Source organism: Leptodactylus fuscus, chromosome 1 (genome assembly GCF_031893055.1).
Source record: "Leptodactylus fuscus isolate aLepFus1 chromosome 1, aLepFus1.hap2, whole genome shotgun sequence".
Taxonomy (NCBI): domain Eukaryota; kingdom Metazoa; phylum Chordata; class Amphibia; order Anura; family Leptodactylidae; genus Leptodactylus; species Leptodactylus fuscus.
The window spans coordinates 29,921,829-29,938,678 of NC_134265.1; the positions used below are offsets into that span (position 1 = coordinate 29,921,829).

The 16,850-nt window shown below is 43.6% G+C and overlaps 1 protein-coding gene across 1 annotated transcript in view; it reads left to right on the plus strand.

The window, feature by feature from the left end:
• NNT (nicotinamide nucleotide transhydrogenase) overlaps positions 1 to 11,617 on the plus strand; it is a 96,037-nt gene extending 84,420 nt beyond the window's left edge. The window contains exons 20-22 of the mRNA XM_075268925.1: positions 10,519 to 10,637; positions 10,723 to 10,838; positions 11,056 to 11,617. Coding sequence (XP_075125026.1) covers positions 10,519 to 10,637; positions 10,723 to 10,838; positions 11,056 to 11,202 — 382 coding nt within the window. The 3' untranslated portion in view covers positions 11,203 to 11,617. The remainder of the gene's footprint in view (positions 1 to 10,518; positions 10,638 to 10,722; positions 10,839 to 11,055) is intronic.
• Positions 11,618 to 16,850: the final 5,233 nt, after the last annotated feature.

The following is a 16,850-nucleotide window of genomic DNA, read 5'->3' on the forward strand; positions in this document are numbered from 1 at the left end:
CGCAGCGGAGCCTTTACACTGAGTATACACTCCGCTCAGAATGAATGCTTGGCCCATAGCAAAGCATTGTGGGAAATAATCACCGATCTCGATCTCACCTAAAATGATTGTGAAATTTTCTCGATCACCAATCGGAATCTGATCTTTTCCGAACACGATCCCTCAACCCTAAACACCACTGCTGTATAAGTAGTAGGTACGGTCCTCCAAGTCTCCGGAAACAACACTATGTCCGTGTAGGACTGGAAAACCCTTTTAAAGCAACGCTCAAATATTTCAAGGTGGAATTTTTACACGACAAACCTCCAGCAGGGGTTAACTCTAACTCGCGCCGTATGATCGGCACTTTAGGACGGGCACAAATGTGTTGTTCTTTCCAAATCTCCTCGAATCGTGTATTATTTAATCATCTGAACCTCGGAAAGCTGACACCAGAGATCTGCGGTGCGTTTGCAAATCTAGGAAGGTTTTAGTTACATAAACTTGTTATGTTCCTAGCACAGTGGATTTCACAGCAAAATCCAGGGGGCTTAACTTTCAGGAAATCACTCGAATATTAAAAGCAGACAAGGCGCAGGAGCAGGGAGCCCGTAGACAATCCTCTTATTCAACAAGAAAGCGGTTTGTAAGGATCGACCACTTTTTTTATAGGGTTGTGTCTGTCTTGAGGTGCTGGATGAAAAATGTTGGGTCCGTAGAGATGACGGGAATTCTTACTCACTTTACATGCTCTTAAATTTGAGGATTTTCCTCATGTTAGTGGACTCGTATATACAAACTGTAGGGATATATTGGAGGAAAAAATCAGCATTATAAAGCAATTACTAGGGTAACCTAACCCTACAGTTGTAATGCAATTTACGGGATATAAAATTGACTGAATAACTTCAAGGATTTTCCAATGAACAAAACCATATTTGAAATTGTAGGCAAAAAATTAGAAAATTGTGCAGAATTCTAGTTTTCTCTAACCATCGTAGTGGTGACCTCTGTTATCTTGTTTGATCGTGAATGGATAAGACCATGAATGCAGGAACTTTCTATGGTCAGAAACCCAGCCTTGATTTCCTTATTATAGACAGATTATCAGGCAGGGACACTACACGTATGAGAAGATAACCCGACCACATAGAACGAGGTTACTACCAGACCATTAAAAGTTCCCACATTCATGGTCATATCCATTGGAAACTGATCAGGACCAAAGACTGTCACCACTAAGATATATTAAAAAAAAAACAAAAAACTTGAGTCTTCAGTAGTTGATACCTTTTTAATGGCTAACTAATAATGACAGATTAGTCCATAAAAATCCGGTAGATTCTGGTATCCTCCATTTAGTATAAGGAAAATGGTGGTCTATGGAGACCGTTAGCGTTCTTTCCTCTGGCGGCAGCAACCTCCGGAGTCGGCCCATTCATTTGTCGTGGCAGGTGGGTTTTGACGCAAGAGTGATGCGACTCTCCGCGTCACTCTCTGTGCCAAAATCCGCCCCCTTCCCCCCGTGTGAACTAAGCCTAAATCGGCAGGCCAGTTTGTGATGACTAGGCCGCACGGGGGTGGGGGGGGGGACAACCTTCTCAGGAAACAAAGGGAGAGTGAAATAAACCTTTTATTATAGATTACATAATGGCTTATACTAATGGGCATAATATTAATACCTTATATACTCGAGTATAAGCCTAGTTTTTCAGCACAATTTTGTGCTGAAAAAGCCCCCCTCAGCTTATACTCGAGTCAAGCAAAAAAAAAAAAAAAAAAAGTTGTAGAATCTCCCATAAAATAGTGAAAAAAAAAACAAAAAAAACTACCCTATGGAATATAGGGTCTCTGAAGTGCTCCTGTTCCGTCGGGAAGGGGTTAATAGGAGCACTGCAGATCCCCTATATTTAGCCAGGCTGAATTCCAAGTGGGGGGAAAAAAACCCAGTCCTTAAGCTCATGGAAGGGGCAGACAGACAACCAAAACACAACCCCTCCCCTTTCCCAGCACCCAAAAAACTCCGACCATTTTAATTTTCCAGTAGCTGCTGCATTTCCCCCCCTCGGCTTATACTCGAGTCAATAAGTTTTCCCAGTTTTTTGTGGTAAAATTAGGGGCCTCGGCTTATATTCGGGTCGGCTTATACTCGAGTATATACGGTAATAATAATAATAGGTTGGCCTGTAGCTTTAAGATTCTTGGAGTGAAACAACATACAGTCCATATCATTGGTTGTCCTGATCCCCATTGAGGCCCAGTGGCCTACATTTAATTATAGTGTAACCTTATACAAGCCCCATATTTATCACGGTGGGTCAGATCATATGATAGGTCAAGATGGGAAAATTTAGAGGACATTTGTATGTTCTCTCCGTGTTTGTGTGGGTTTCCTTCCACACTCTAAAGACATACTGAGGGGGAATGTAGGTTGTGAGCCCTATATGGGACAGTGACTGACTATGTCTGTAAAGCGCCGCAAAATATGATGGCGCTATATAATTAAGCATAATTAATTAATAATGTTAACGAGCAGGATGTGTTGAGCGGAAATATAAATCTCTACTTATTCTGGGCTTAGGAGTCCAGTGGGCGGTTCTACTCTGTGATTGACAGCCATCTTTGTATGCATGCTCCTATAGGAAAGGCCGTGGACTGACTGTGGACTTGGTACCTTTTTTATTTTTTACCTGTTCTTCCCTCCTCCATTACTTTCTTCCTGGGGTCCTCCTGCCATTATCAATACCCTTTAGGTGACATTTTTGTTCATTCTATTTTTGAACCGCTTCCTTCCTGCTAAAAAATGATCCATATGCTATAAATACTTCCCATCTCTTTGGACGTCTAGAAGTATTTGAAAGATGACATTTCCCCAGACACGTCCAGAACATCCTTCTAAAGCTTTGGTCGTTGACGGAGGGAGCCCAAAAAGCAGACGAGTCTCTGAGCATTAGCCATGATCACAACACATGCTAAATGATTTATGTCATCCTCAACTGCCTTATTCAGAGTTCATTAAGAAAAAAGTACAAAGTCTTAATGAGATCCAGATTCAGGAAACAGAAAGCCAGACGCCAAGCTATACCAACCTCACGCATTGCCAGTGATCTCTATGGATGAGTCTGTCTACCAATAGAGACACGTCATAAGAGGGATGATAGCCAACTGGACTGCCGTTGCGGCCTACGTCGTGAAGGATTCTCTGCGTTCTACACAAGTTGCTTTTGCTGCGGTCGACAAGTCGGGAGCGATAAATAAAAATCTCACTTCATGACACACAATTGGGCAAATTAGTAAAGGCCCCAGCTGGCACAGGGGACAAGTGATGGACGTGCGGCCTCTTTATAAATCAGCCCCAGAATGGGCATTTCTAACTTGCGTAGATTTCCATTGTAAACGGGTGTCCTGACTCCACTCACATTCTTACATTGTGGTGAATAAGGTGCAGAACAGGGGTTATGGTACACATTTGGCGCAAGAAAGGGCAATATCGCCTTCTACGTCAGAACCCACCATGTATTGCCTACTAATCACAATATTCTTCATGTTCATGTAGGAAATGTTACTGCACCCATAATCAGCCAGAGGTAACCTATTTTCTTTGAAATACTTACCGTAGTTACCGTATATACTCGAGTATAAGCCGAATTTTTCAGCAGTTTTTGTCCTGAAAAAGCCCCCCTCGGCTTATACCTGATGCAAGCAAAAAATAAAATAAAATAATTATATATATATATATATATATATATATATATATATATATATATATATACAGTATTTTTTTTTTTTTTTTGAGGAGGGGGTGTCTATGACCAGCTGCAATAGTATTGTATAGAATCTCCCATAAAATAGCGGGGAAAAAAGAAGCTTTAACCCCTTAGCGACCCTTGACGTAACTGTACGTCATGGGTCGCATGGGGATGTATGGAGCGAGCTCACACGCTGAGCTCGCTCCATACACGGCAGATGCCGGCTGTATCATACAGCCAGGACCTGCCAATAACAGCAGCGGTCGGTGCCCGAGCCGATCGCTGCTGTTAACCCTTTACACACTGCGGTCAAACGTGACCGCAGCGTGTAAACAGCGCCGGCGGCATGGGCGCCGCCATGTTTCGCCGATCGCCGCCCTCCTGAACGTCACATGAGGGCGGTGATCGGTTACTATGACAGCCGGAAGCCTATTGAAGGCTTCCAGGCTTGTCTCTGCATGAGATCTATTAGGCGATGCCAGAGGCCAGAGGCCTCGTCTAATAGAAGTGCTGTGATTTTCCTATTCACTGCAATACTGTAGTATTGCAGTGAATAGTATGAGCGATCAGACCCCCTAGGTTTCAAGGTACCTAAGGGGTCTGATCATAAATGTAACAGAAGAAAAAAAAAAGTTTTTAAAAGTATTAAAAAAATAAAAAAAATATAAAAGTTCAAATCACCCCCCTTTCCCTAGATCAGCTATAAAAGTAATTAAAGAACATTAAACATAAACATATTAGGTATCCCTGCGCTCCAAAATGCCTGAACTATTAGAATATTAAAACATTTATCCCGTACTGCGAACGGCGTAGCGGCAAAAAAAATAAAAACAGCCAAAAAGCGTTTTTTTCAACACTTTGCCTCCTATAAAAAATTTAATAAAAAGTGATCAAACCATCGGATCTTTCCCCAAATGGTATCAATAGAAACGTCATCTTGTCCCGCATAAAAAGACACCACAACCAGCTCCATACATGGAAATATGAAAAAGTTACAGGTGTTAGAACATGATGACACAAATTTTTTTTTCTATTTTGCAAAGTTTATCATTTTTTTAAAAGTATCAAAACATTTCAAATACTATATAAATTTGGTATCACCGCGTTTGTACTGACACGTAGAACACAGGTAACATGTCATTTGTACCAAACAGTGAACGCTGTAAAAATTAAACCCATAAGAAAATGGCGCAAATGCATTTTTTCTCCAATTGCGCCTCATTCTGAATTTTTTTCCAGCTTCCCAGTACATTGCACAGCATATTGAATGGTGCCATTACAAAGTACAATTTGTCCCGCAAACAATAAGCTATCATGTGACTCTGTGAACTGAAAAATGAAAAAGTTATGGCTCTTGAAATGTGAGGAGGGAAAAACGAAAATGCGAAACCAAAAAATGGCCTGGTCCTTAAGGGGTTAAAAATATATATATATATATATATATATATATATATATATATATATATATATATATATATATATAATAAATAAATAAATCTCTCCTTTCCCTAGAATACATATAAAAATAGAAAAAGACTGTGAAACACAAACACATTAGGTATCCCTGTGTCTGACAGTGCCCGGTCTACTGAATATAGGGGATCTGCAGTGCTCCTGTATCTTCGGGAAGGGGTTAATAGGAGCACTGCAGATCCCCTATATTCAGCCAGGCTGAATTCCAAGTGGGGGGAAAAAAACCTCAGTCCTCAAGCTCAGGGAAGGGGCAGACAGACAACCAAAACACCCCCTCCCCTTCCCCAGCACCCAGCAACTACTCCACCCAAAAACTCCGACCATTTTATTTTTTGAAATTCCCAGTAGCTGCTGCATTTCCCCCCCTCGGCTTATACTCGAGTCAATAAGTTTTCCCAGTTTTTTGTAGTAAAATTAGGGGCCTCGTCTTATATTGGGGTTGGCTTATACTCGAGTATATATGGTATGACTTATCTGCTCTAGTTACAATATGACTTAGTTCTTCTCACCCCCACCGGTCATCAGGTTCCTCGCCTGTTCTGTACCAGTTTTGTGGATCTTCCTCCAATCTACAGTCCCTAAAATAAGCACCACATACTCCCCATTGATTTCCCTGCCATTAACACATTATATTAGCTTTTTCATATACTCTAGTTTTGTGTTCTCTGTGTGCTCAGTTGCACAGTTCTGTACTAGTTGCTAAATAGGGCTATGTTCACACTACCTGTTATCGCAATCCTTAGGATGAGAGCAATAGACAGTAGAGTGACCCATGAAGATGGAGCCCCGTCCGTCTGCATTTGTTCACATTGACTATGATAGAAGAAAAATTCCTGGGAGCAGATCTGTAGTACCTGGCCTGGCCACTACACAGAGAACGGAGCTGTCTCCTTCCTACTCCATTTTGCTGATCGGTGGGGGTGCCAGGTGTCGGACCACCATTGATCTGATATTAATGACCTTTCCTTTACGATGCTTCATTAATAGTTTAATCCTGGAGAATCCCTTTAAGTTTGCACACCTCACTAAGAAGTATGAATGGTCGTGAGCTCTTTCAGTATATTTGGGCTCAAGTGCAGCAGACGTGTGTCCTACTCCAGTGTGAATGAAAAGGGCAGTCTGGACTAATTTAGTAGAGCCCTCCTGCGGAGCAGCGTGCAGAGTGAGGACTTGTGTGGCTGGAATATGGCATTGTGTTGTAAATTGAAGCCACATTTGGACAATTACTTGCTCGGATCCTCTAGTGACTTATAAGCATTGTTTACAGGTTTCAATCATTTCTTTTGTTCCTCGCATCAACTGCAGAGTTAATGATATATGTTCGCTAAACATGACATCTGTACGCTATATATTTTCGCCAGGGTCGTTAATAATTATCATAGGGAAATGTAATATTGGGGATGTAATCCGCCCTTTATCATTGATATGAGTGTAGGCGGTCTAAGCAGAATATGGTGGGCGGAGGACCTTTCACCACCATCGCCAACCCTTAATTCTTAAAGGGGCTCTATCAGCAAAATCATGCTGCTAGAGCCCCACATATGCGTGAATAGCCTTTAAAAAAGAATGTGATCTACTTACGCATCGTGCACGCTGGGCGGGCATTCAGGGTGTGTCTTCTTCATCCACGCCTCTTCTTCCTCCGATGTCCTCTGGTCCCATCCTCCTCAGGCACTCGCGAACTGACACTGATATAAAAAAAATGGCCCATGCGCAGTAACATGCGGCTTCTACTGCGCATGCGCCCAGGCCATTTTTTTTTTCTTATCAGTGTCAGTCCGCAAGCGCCAGAGGAGGACGGGACCTGAGGACATCGGAGGAAGAAGAGGTGTGGATGAAGAAGACTGTGCACCCTGAATGCCCGCCCAGCGTGCACGATGCGTAAGTAGATCACATTCTTTTTTAGGGTTTTATTTTAAAACAGGGGGGGGGGGGGAATAGTTTAATATAACATTTGTGGTGCATGAATAGCCATTTTAAAGGCTATTCACGCATATGTGGGGCTCTAGCAGCATGATTTTGCTGATAGAGCCCCTTTAAGGCGCCGCTCCACTGACTTCAGTGCAGTTGGAATTTTTCCTCTATCCCCGACTGTTCCTGAGCAATCATTTCTGTTTATTTCAGCACCCACTCTCTACTGTCAGGTGGGCAATCTCAGGGCTCGTTCACATCTGCGCCCGGCACTCCGTACTTCAGGTTTCCGTTTCCTGCATAAAACAGAGGCAGGAGACGGAAACCTGCAGGAGTCTCTCTCACCCAGTCATTTGAATGGGTTTGAAAGCTGTCCGGCCATGAGCGGCGGTGAGGGTTTTATGCTCTCCGCCACGAAACCGGGTTTTTTAATCCGGACACAGAGTCTGACATGCAGTACTCTGTGTCCGGATTTTAAAAAACGGTTTCGCGGCGGAGAGCATAAAACGCTCATCGCCGCTCACGGCTGGACCTGGCCTATGCTTTCCGTCTTCTGGCATGCAGAAGACGGAAACCATAGAATGGAAAGAAGAACGCAGGTGTGAACCTAGCGTCAAACCGAAGACCGCCCACCTGACTGTACTGAGCCCAAATAGCTTATTGGGTGCTGAAACTTTCAGCACTGATTTGCTCAGGCACTGTGGGGGCTAGAGAACAAATTCTAACTGTGCCAGAATCAGTGGAAAGGCGCCTATTAAAGGCCAGCCTCCCAATAGAGTTCTACTGAGGTTTTTTTTGGAGGCTGATTTTGAGGCGGATTCAGCGTCAAAATCGGCGACAAAAACTGTGTGCACTGACCCTAAAGGATACGACAAGGTGCAGGTGGTGAAAGGTTTAAGGCTGAGGCCCTACATTGATTATATGATGAATATTCCAACTGGAAGTGTTTCTTTTATCCATTGTATGGGTAAAAAAAATATGTTGAATGAGATCTGACTGCTGGAACCTCAAGAAATTGCCATAACAGGGGACCCCATTCCCTCCAGCCATAAGACTCAAGGCTCTGGCTGGGAGTTGACATGGAGTGGAGGTTGAGAAAGCAACTTACCACTCCATTCATTATGTCTGGCACTGACTGCAATGCCTGACCGACTCTATATAAACAAACAGACTGAGTGAAGATAAGAAGAGCCCCTAATAAGTGGAGAAGGAAACAGATTTCTTTACCATCTATTACTGTTTTATGAGAATTTGTTATATAGGTACACTTTAATAAGTGAAGCTGAGCTGTAGTACCAGACACTGTCCATGGGCTAGGGTGGCGCTGTTTAGAAGCAGAGTCTTTTTTTTTTAATTAGTATTATTCCACACAACCTCTTTATCTTGATGTATGTTCACAGTCTTGTGTAATGAAGCAGGACAAGGAATATTTGCACAGTGGCGGAACGTGTGTGGCGTTAGTTATTGGTTTCCTTTGCTGATGGATAGTGTCTATGTCTTTTTATACCATTGTTTAAGGAGCTGATTGTAACATGTATAATTCCTAAACCGTACGGGGTGTTGTATATGGATTTTGGGCCTGATGAGAAAAGCAGACAATGCTGTAAATGAAAGTTGTACAATCTGTTTAATTTTGTATATCCAATAACTACTTTTCACCTTGCCTTGTATATATGATCTAATCCTTCCTCGAGCTGTCTTTACATCCATATTTCTGATCTTGTCAAGGCTTAATATATTCCATCCTCTGCCTTGCCATAATAGGATCCGGATTTCTGGGTAACGTCTTTTGTCTCATGTGTCCCCCCCCCCCCCCTTTTTTTTTTCGGCCTCACTTAGTGGTTGTGGTTGCAGCTCTGTTCCAAATTTCACGTGTTTTTAGCAAAATCATCTTTTATAATGTATTTGTCTCTTTGTATGAAATTAAAGGTGTACATGCACAGTGAAGAACCCATAGACAACAATGGGATCTAGTACCAAACAGCCATATTAGGGTCGTACTCATCAGGCACAGCTACATTACTGTATTATGGCTCAGGACGCCGCTGTGTTGTGTCTTATTACCGCGCCCATCAAAGTCTGTGTGGTCTTGTTGGACCTGTACCTTGTTGGACCCTCCAATTTGATATTGAGACGTACAGATTTTTCCCTTTTTTTTTTTTTTTTAAAAAGGGATTCTACCATTAAAATCCTTTTTATTTCTCCCTAACAGGTCGGAATAGCCTTAAGAAAGGTTATTATTCTCCTACCTTTAGATGTCTTCTCCGCGCCGCCGTTCGGCTAAAATCCCGTTTTCCGTTGGTATGTAAATGAGTTCTCCTGCAGCACTGGGGGCGTCCCCAGTGCTGTGAGAGAACTCTCCAGCGCTGCCTCCATCTTCTTCAGGAACGGGGTCTTCACCGCGTCTTCTTCCGGGGGTTGGCTTCAAACTTCTAGGCTTCGGGCCTAGGGCAAAGCCGACTGCGCATACCTACCGGCCACAAGAAAATGGCCGCTTACACAGTATTGTAAGCAGCCATTTTCCTGTGGCCGGCAGGCATGCGCAGTCGGCTGCCCGAGGCCTAGAAGTTTGAAGCCACTTCCGGAAAAAGACGCGGTGAAGACCCCGTTCCTGAAGAAGATCGAGATGGCGCTTGAGAGTTCTCTCGCAGCATTGGGGACGCCCCCAGTGCTGCAGGAGAACTCATTTGCATACCGACAGAAAATGGGGTTTTAACCAGACGGCGGAGAAGACATCTAAAGGTAGGAGAAGAACAGCCTTTCTTAAGGCTATTCCGATGTGTTAGGGAGGAAAAAAAGGGGGCTTTAATGGCAGAATCCCTTTAAAGCTCACCGTACACATTGGAAAGAAGTAGGATTGAGCAAACCGGTTTGCAATGTTCTGGCCATGTCATGTGATCTGTAATGTAGTAAGGCCAGCCCCAATAACAGTCAACTACCTCTGAGTTGGGTGGAGGAGGGGACTGTATGTCTTAAGGTAGCCAAACTTGGCGCTGGCTGACCACCTAGGTGGTGTCTTGACTTATCCCAACAGCAAAACGTTAGGGGAAGGTAAGGTTGGGCATGTTGGATTTTAACATGCTCAATCCTTTAGTTCTTATAGAAGATAAGCCGCCATTAGAAGTGTCTGTCAGAGACTTAAGCAACACATGCAATGTTGAGAACGGCTTGGCCTCGTCTGTGGATTGGGAGAAACAGCTATTAAAAGTGTCTTTCCAGCTTCATACGCGGGTGGGTCATTTATCTACTAGCAGGTCTCCCCTTTAGGTTAATCCAATGATTTAAGCATTTTCGTCTCGACATCCATGAATAGATTGTTGATTTTTTTGCAATTTCTTTTTATTTCATTTACTTTGGTCCTGATGATCCATCTGATGTGTTGTTGTGTTTTTTTTTTTTTTTTTAGGTTTGGTATCCACCCCGTGGCCGGACGTATGCCTGGTCAGCTGAACGTACTTCTGGCTGAAGCTGGAGTGCCATACGATATTGTGCTGGAGATGGACGAGATCAATGAAGACTTCCCTGGTAAACAGGCTGAGCCCATACATCTACTGACCCTGGATTACAACCTTCACCGCTGCTTACTGAGTCTGTTCCCTTCCTTTTCTAGAAACTGACCTGGTGCTGGTAATTGGTGCCAATGACACAGTTAACTCTGCCGCACAAGAAGACCCCAACTCCATCATTGCTGGTATGCCCGTCCTGGAAGTCTGGAAATCTAAGCAGGTACGGACCAGGGCATCCGCTCTCCTCTCTTTAAAGTGAATAGAAGCAGGGTGGCCGTACTCCGTCACCTCCAGTATACGACAAAAAATGGCCGTGGCAGGAGGGGGATTTTTTTTTTCCGTACCTGGGCCCCCAAAATAAGAGGCATTCGTCATGGCCACTCGCTACTGTAGCCTTGTAGGGTTTCCATTCATTTTTCTGTCTCTTCTTTGTCCAGGTCATTGTTATGAAGAGATCCCTGGGTGTTGGTTACGCTGCTGTTGACAATCCCATCTTCTACAAGCCCAATACGTCCATGTTGTTGGGTGACGCCAAGAAGACCTGTGATGCTCTGCAGTCTAAAGTGCGGGATTCTCTCCAGTAATCGACACCCCTCGCGACCTAAACTAAAGCTGTACCGGCCAGTGTTAACCATTTGGGAAAACCACCTGTCTTTTTATAATAGAACTTGGTAGCTTTAGACTGAGACCGGTTATATACGGCTGAAACAAACCGAAAATTGGATTGGAGATTTTGGATTTTTGGATATTGGATAGTCCTTGATACCAGTTTTTGCATGAGCCAAGAAAGAGGGAGAGAATCCTTTCACTATTGTACATGAAAGCAATCAATGTTTTATACATTTCTTATTGTAGCATACGACCTTTCTTAACAACGATAATACTGCATTGTACTTTGATAATGTGAAGATCCGGAGCCCCCTTATAGAGTATTGCAACAACTTCTCCATTTTGTGAAACTGCAATGGTCCCTTTAATAAAATCTTAAGTGGCACAAGACGATGTTGAACGTGGTCGGATGAGAGACTTCAACATGATGTACTCGGTGCGATATTACTTGAACTGTCTCACCGGGATGTTACGAAGCTCAAGATCGAGCTGGGTTGGTTTCGGTTGTTTTACATGACTTTAGATCACACAACATCGAACATGGCTCACAAATACTTGCCAAACCGGTACATGATAGCTGCGGGTCACATTGGGTTGTCACCGAGGTTACTAATAAGGGTACATGTGATATAGATGTAGCTACCATAGACCTTCACAGATACCCAACTTTGTTACACGTAGGTTTACGTTCCTTCAATGCAAGTAATTTTTGCAACGTATCAGGCAGATTGTGACTGAATTTTTTCAATCACGCCTGCTTATAAGTAGGGTTGAGCGATCGGTATCGGGAAAAGATCAGATTCCGATCGGCGATCGAGTAAATTTCACGATCGCGATCGGAATTCTGATCCCGATCTTTTTAGGCGGGAGCAAGATTAGAGGTTATTTCCCACAATCCTTTACTACTGGCCAAACATTGTGGGAAAAGCTAACAATGTTAGCTAGGTCCCATAGGAATGAATGGATGCAGCCGGCACACAGCCTGTGTTGGCGTCCGGCTGCTTAACTCCCTGCGCGCCGGCTGCATCCATTCATTCTAATGGGAGACTAGCTAACATCTCTAGTAGCTAACACTTACCTGCAGAGATCGCTGACGCTCCCCGCTGTTCTCGCTCCTCTTCTCACCTCACTGCCCCCGCCTCCCAGGTTAGTGTTACAGACCTAGGAAGAAGGCGGGGCTTGTGGCTTAGGAGACTGTGGGCGGGTACAGGGAGGGGAGACATCACGTCAGGGAGGGACTAAGTAGCCAGAGGATTTTTTTAAATCACTACACAGCGTGGATTCTAACAATTAAAGCGTTCAGTTTTTAGACTCCATGCTGTATAGTGAATAGGATCGTTTTTAAAATCCGATCTCCGATTATAAAAAAAATCCCATTGACTTGCATTAGGATCAGAATTGGGATCGGGATGGGGTTCGAATGGAAAATGATCGGAAATCGGATTTTAAAAACGATCCTGAAATCTCAAGATCGGCTCAACCCTACTTATAAGCCATGAAGGGGTTCAAGACCTGGACCCAGACCGATCAGCCTGTAGTGTTGACGTGAGCATTTGCAACGCGCAATGCTGAACATTTGTATGGGCCGGAGCTGCGATCAGGCCATGTGGCTGATGAACATGTCACAGTGCCACTTCCACTTCAACCAGCTGATCCACAGAGGTCCCAGGTGTCAGATCGCAATAATGGACTTACATGTAGATCATCAAACTTCAGTGCCACCCTTGTCAATTAAATAAATGGATCTAAGCTGCAGTACCAAACACAACCTGTAAACAAGAGTGGGGCAGAAAGTAGACCCTTTATTTTTTCTGACCCTTGACCATCCTGATACAGCATATCCAAACCCATTTAATGGGGATCCCTTCTTTAAATTGATTTTATTGGGGAACGTCAGCCATAGGAAATATTGGCATCATAATATTGGTTATCACAAAATTAGAACCTAACGCTGGCCATACACTTAGCTATTTTGTTTGTTTTCCCTCCTGGTCAGCATGGCCAGATCTCCATATGTTCTCTTCGTAAGCAGGTTTTCTTCCTTGAGAAGATATTGGCCATGTTGAAATCAAGCAAATCTGACCCTTCTCTTCCCCAGGAGATCACACACGTTATATAGTCAGTCTGTCCCGCTGAAATCAGCCCTTCATTTCTTTTAAGTTTGTGTTCATACTGATAACTTATCCACATTCTAAGTAACAATTGTTGAAAATTGGAAATTTGGCCCATTCTAACACTACGTTAGTTAGGGGAACAATGTATGTCTACAGAATATTCAACTACTTCATCCCATATACAACACGGTCCAGAAGTTTTGGCTGTTGTGGAAAAATTCAACCAATTAAGAATGCTTTCAGAATCTGAATCCCATCAATATTTGGTGTTACCTCTTTGCCTTCCATCAGTTTTTGGCAGACCTCGGCAGGGAGGTTGTTCCCACCATCTTGGAGAACGAAGCCAAGATCTTCTATGGATGTAGGCTTGCCCCAATCTGTCTCTCTTCATGACATCCCAGACAGACTGGATGATGTTGAGATCAGGGCTCTGTGGGGGCCGTATCATCACTTCCAGGACTCCTCCTCCAAAGGGGAATGGTCACACCAAATATTAATGGAATTTACAATTCTCTTTTCTTCATTCACTTCAAAAATAAACTATTAACCCTTCTATTTCTGAAAGCATTCTCACTTTACAGCATTTTTTTTCCCTTACTGGCGCCAACTTTTGCACAGTCCTATATATAATACATAAAATGGTACAAAGAGAACAAACAGATCGACGCGTCGTAGAAGTAATGTTGGTAGGACATTGGAAGTTGCTGGTTTGTTGCAGTTCACGTTTGGCGAATCATCATTTTATGACCTGACTGTGAAAGCCATTAAACCCCTATTAATGATTTGCAGCACGCCATAAATGAGAGCCGGCATACAGTCTTCCGGTATGATGTATATACCGGGAGTTGGAGCGAATATTAAAGGGGAGAACTGGTGTAAGGTTATGTATCAGAGGAGTTTACAATCGGAGCCTATGGGAACAGGCCCCTTATAGATAGGATGGAGGTTGTGATGTATGGGGATGAAATCGATCAAAGTCTAATCTGTATCTAGGGCTCCCTATGACGGTGACGTAGGCCTTCACGGATAACACATGACTTAGTAATAGGAACCCAGTGACTGACCTGGAAACCTGACCGGGTCCATTTCCGTAAACTCTTTCATCAGGACATCTATGCGCCATTGTAGGAGCCGCCGATTGCACCTTATGACGTCTGACTGTTAGTCGGCAATTCTCCTGAAAATTTCCGTAAACTCAGGTGTGTTCCTTGCATTGGGCATGGGATGGAAACGTTAAAATTATATTTTACTATAATAATCTACAGTGAAATTATGACTAATATGCCAAGTGTTCTGTACATAGTGTAGACGATTTAAAGGGATGGTCCGGCTCAAAAAAGATACTGAGGATAGTTTCATGAGTATGCGATCTATGGAGGTTTGATATTCAGACCTTGCACAGATCCGCTGAAGCTGCGGGAAGTTTACAGCGGTGGACAGGGAGTGTGTGCTATTCAATGTCCTGGAACAACCGCTATACTGTGAACTGGCGGCACTTCTATTATTTATATAGGAGCGCTACGACCATCCCAGCAACTTCCAGCAGCAAGTCTGTGCACGGTCCTTGTGTCGGGATCTGGTGGATAGAACAACAATATGAAAAATTCTTTTGGAGCTGATAAACTCTTTAAGGGGGTGCTCACATACAGGAATTTCTGCAATTTAAGGCTCCGTTCCCACGGAGTAACGCGCCGTGCATTCAGACACGTATCAGAGTGTGAGCGCTCAAAACAGATCCCATTCTCTTGACGCGCGCTACACATTGAAATCAATGTGTTAAAAAGCCTCCCATTGATTTCCATGTGTAGCGCGTGTGACTCGGCACACATTGAAGTGAATGGGATCTGTTTTGAGTGCTCACACTCTGACAAGGCGCGTTACTCCGTGGGAACGGAGCCTTAAGATTTTTTTTTTCTTTTCAAGAACTGATGAGGATTTTGCCGCTGAATTTGAAGCGGAATTTGGAGAAGAATGCCACTGGATTTTGCCAAATTCCAAATTTTTGACGAATTCCATGTCAAATTCTGCTTCCAATTCCACATCAAATTCTGTACCGATAGAAAAGGTATATTGTCCGCCTTACATTAATTTCAATGGGAGTTCTTATATGGAATCCATCGGAAGAACAAGCAGGGCGCATATCTTTTCGCTAGCTTTTTCATCTGCTGCTTCCCATTGAAATGAATGGAAGGAAGATTCTAGGCGGAATTTGATGTGGATTCTGCTACACACATTCGGCGTACATGTGAACACCCCCTTAGGGTTGAGAAAAGCCAGAAGTCAAGTGCATATAATATAGGTAAAAGAAGCTGAACTGCCACCAGGTTGTGGGATTATGGAGGAATCATGGGGAACAGTAGCAGAGAGGAGAATAACTTACAGATAATGGGACAAGGCGAAGGCGTTGCGTGCCCACTACATCACTGCCCGTAGTGACCTCATGGCAGAGCACGATACAGCTGGCGCCTAGTCTCATGACCTATCACTGCTTCCAGAGACTGTAGCTGCACATACATATCAATAACATTTGTCTTTCCATAGTTTTTCTCCATGTTTCAGATGAAAGTTTTGTATTGCTTTTGGATGCGAATCCACATTTATTACTTATACGTTACAGTTTGTTTCGCAGGAATGGATTGACCCCCACTGGTCTCGGTATTAGGAGTTTTTCGTGATTCCGTGTTAATGTGCTAGATCAGGAGGATTAACCAAAATGGTAACGACCCTAAACCTCTAGCAACAAAATAAGTACAACCTATCTGTTTAACAAGTGTGTCCTCTTCACGATATCCATTAAAGAAATTCAATAATTCTGTCTTTATTGTCATCGTTTGTTCACAAGTCCTTTAGTATTTCAAGAGTGTATAAAAGGTGTCACCAGAACCCAACATGTCAACCCAGTCCACAGATAGGTTAGTTGTAGAGATGAGCGAACAGCAAAATGTTTGAGATTCGATATTCGTTTCGAGTAGCCCCTCAATATTCGACTACTCGAATCGAATATTGAACCCTATTATAGTCTAGGGGGGAAAAATGCTCGTTTCAGGGGTAGGCAACATTCGATCAAATTATACTTACCAAGTCCACGAGTGCGGGTCGAGCTGGATCCTCTGAGAAGTCTTCTCCGTGCAGCGTCCCCGTGGCGTCTTCTGGCTCTGAATTCACTCTGCCAGGCATCGGGCCTGGGCAGAGCCGACTGCGCATGCCCGCACTACAAGAAAATGGCCCCTTACAGTTAAAGCGGCCATTTTCTTGTAGCGCGGGCATGCGCAGTTGGCTCTGCCCAGGCCGATGCCTGGCAGAGTGAATTCAGAGCCGGAAGACTCCGCGGGGACGCAGCGAGGAGAAGTCTTCTAAAGGAAGGAGAAGAACCAGCGTTGATTGGCCGACTGTATAGCATTCAGCCAATCAACGCTGGTTCTGCAACAAATTTTTCCATTCGAATAGCGAGTGGTACTCGATCGAGTACGAGTATTTTGAATACCATAGTATTTGATTGAATACCTACT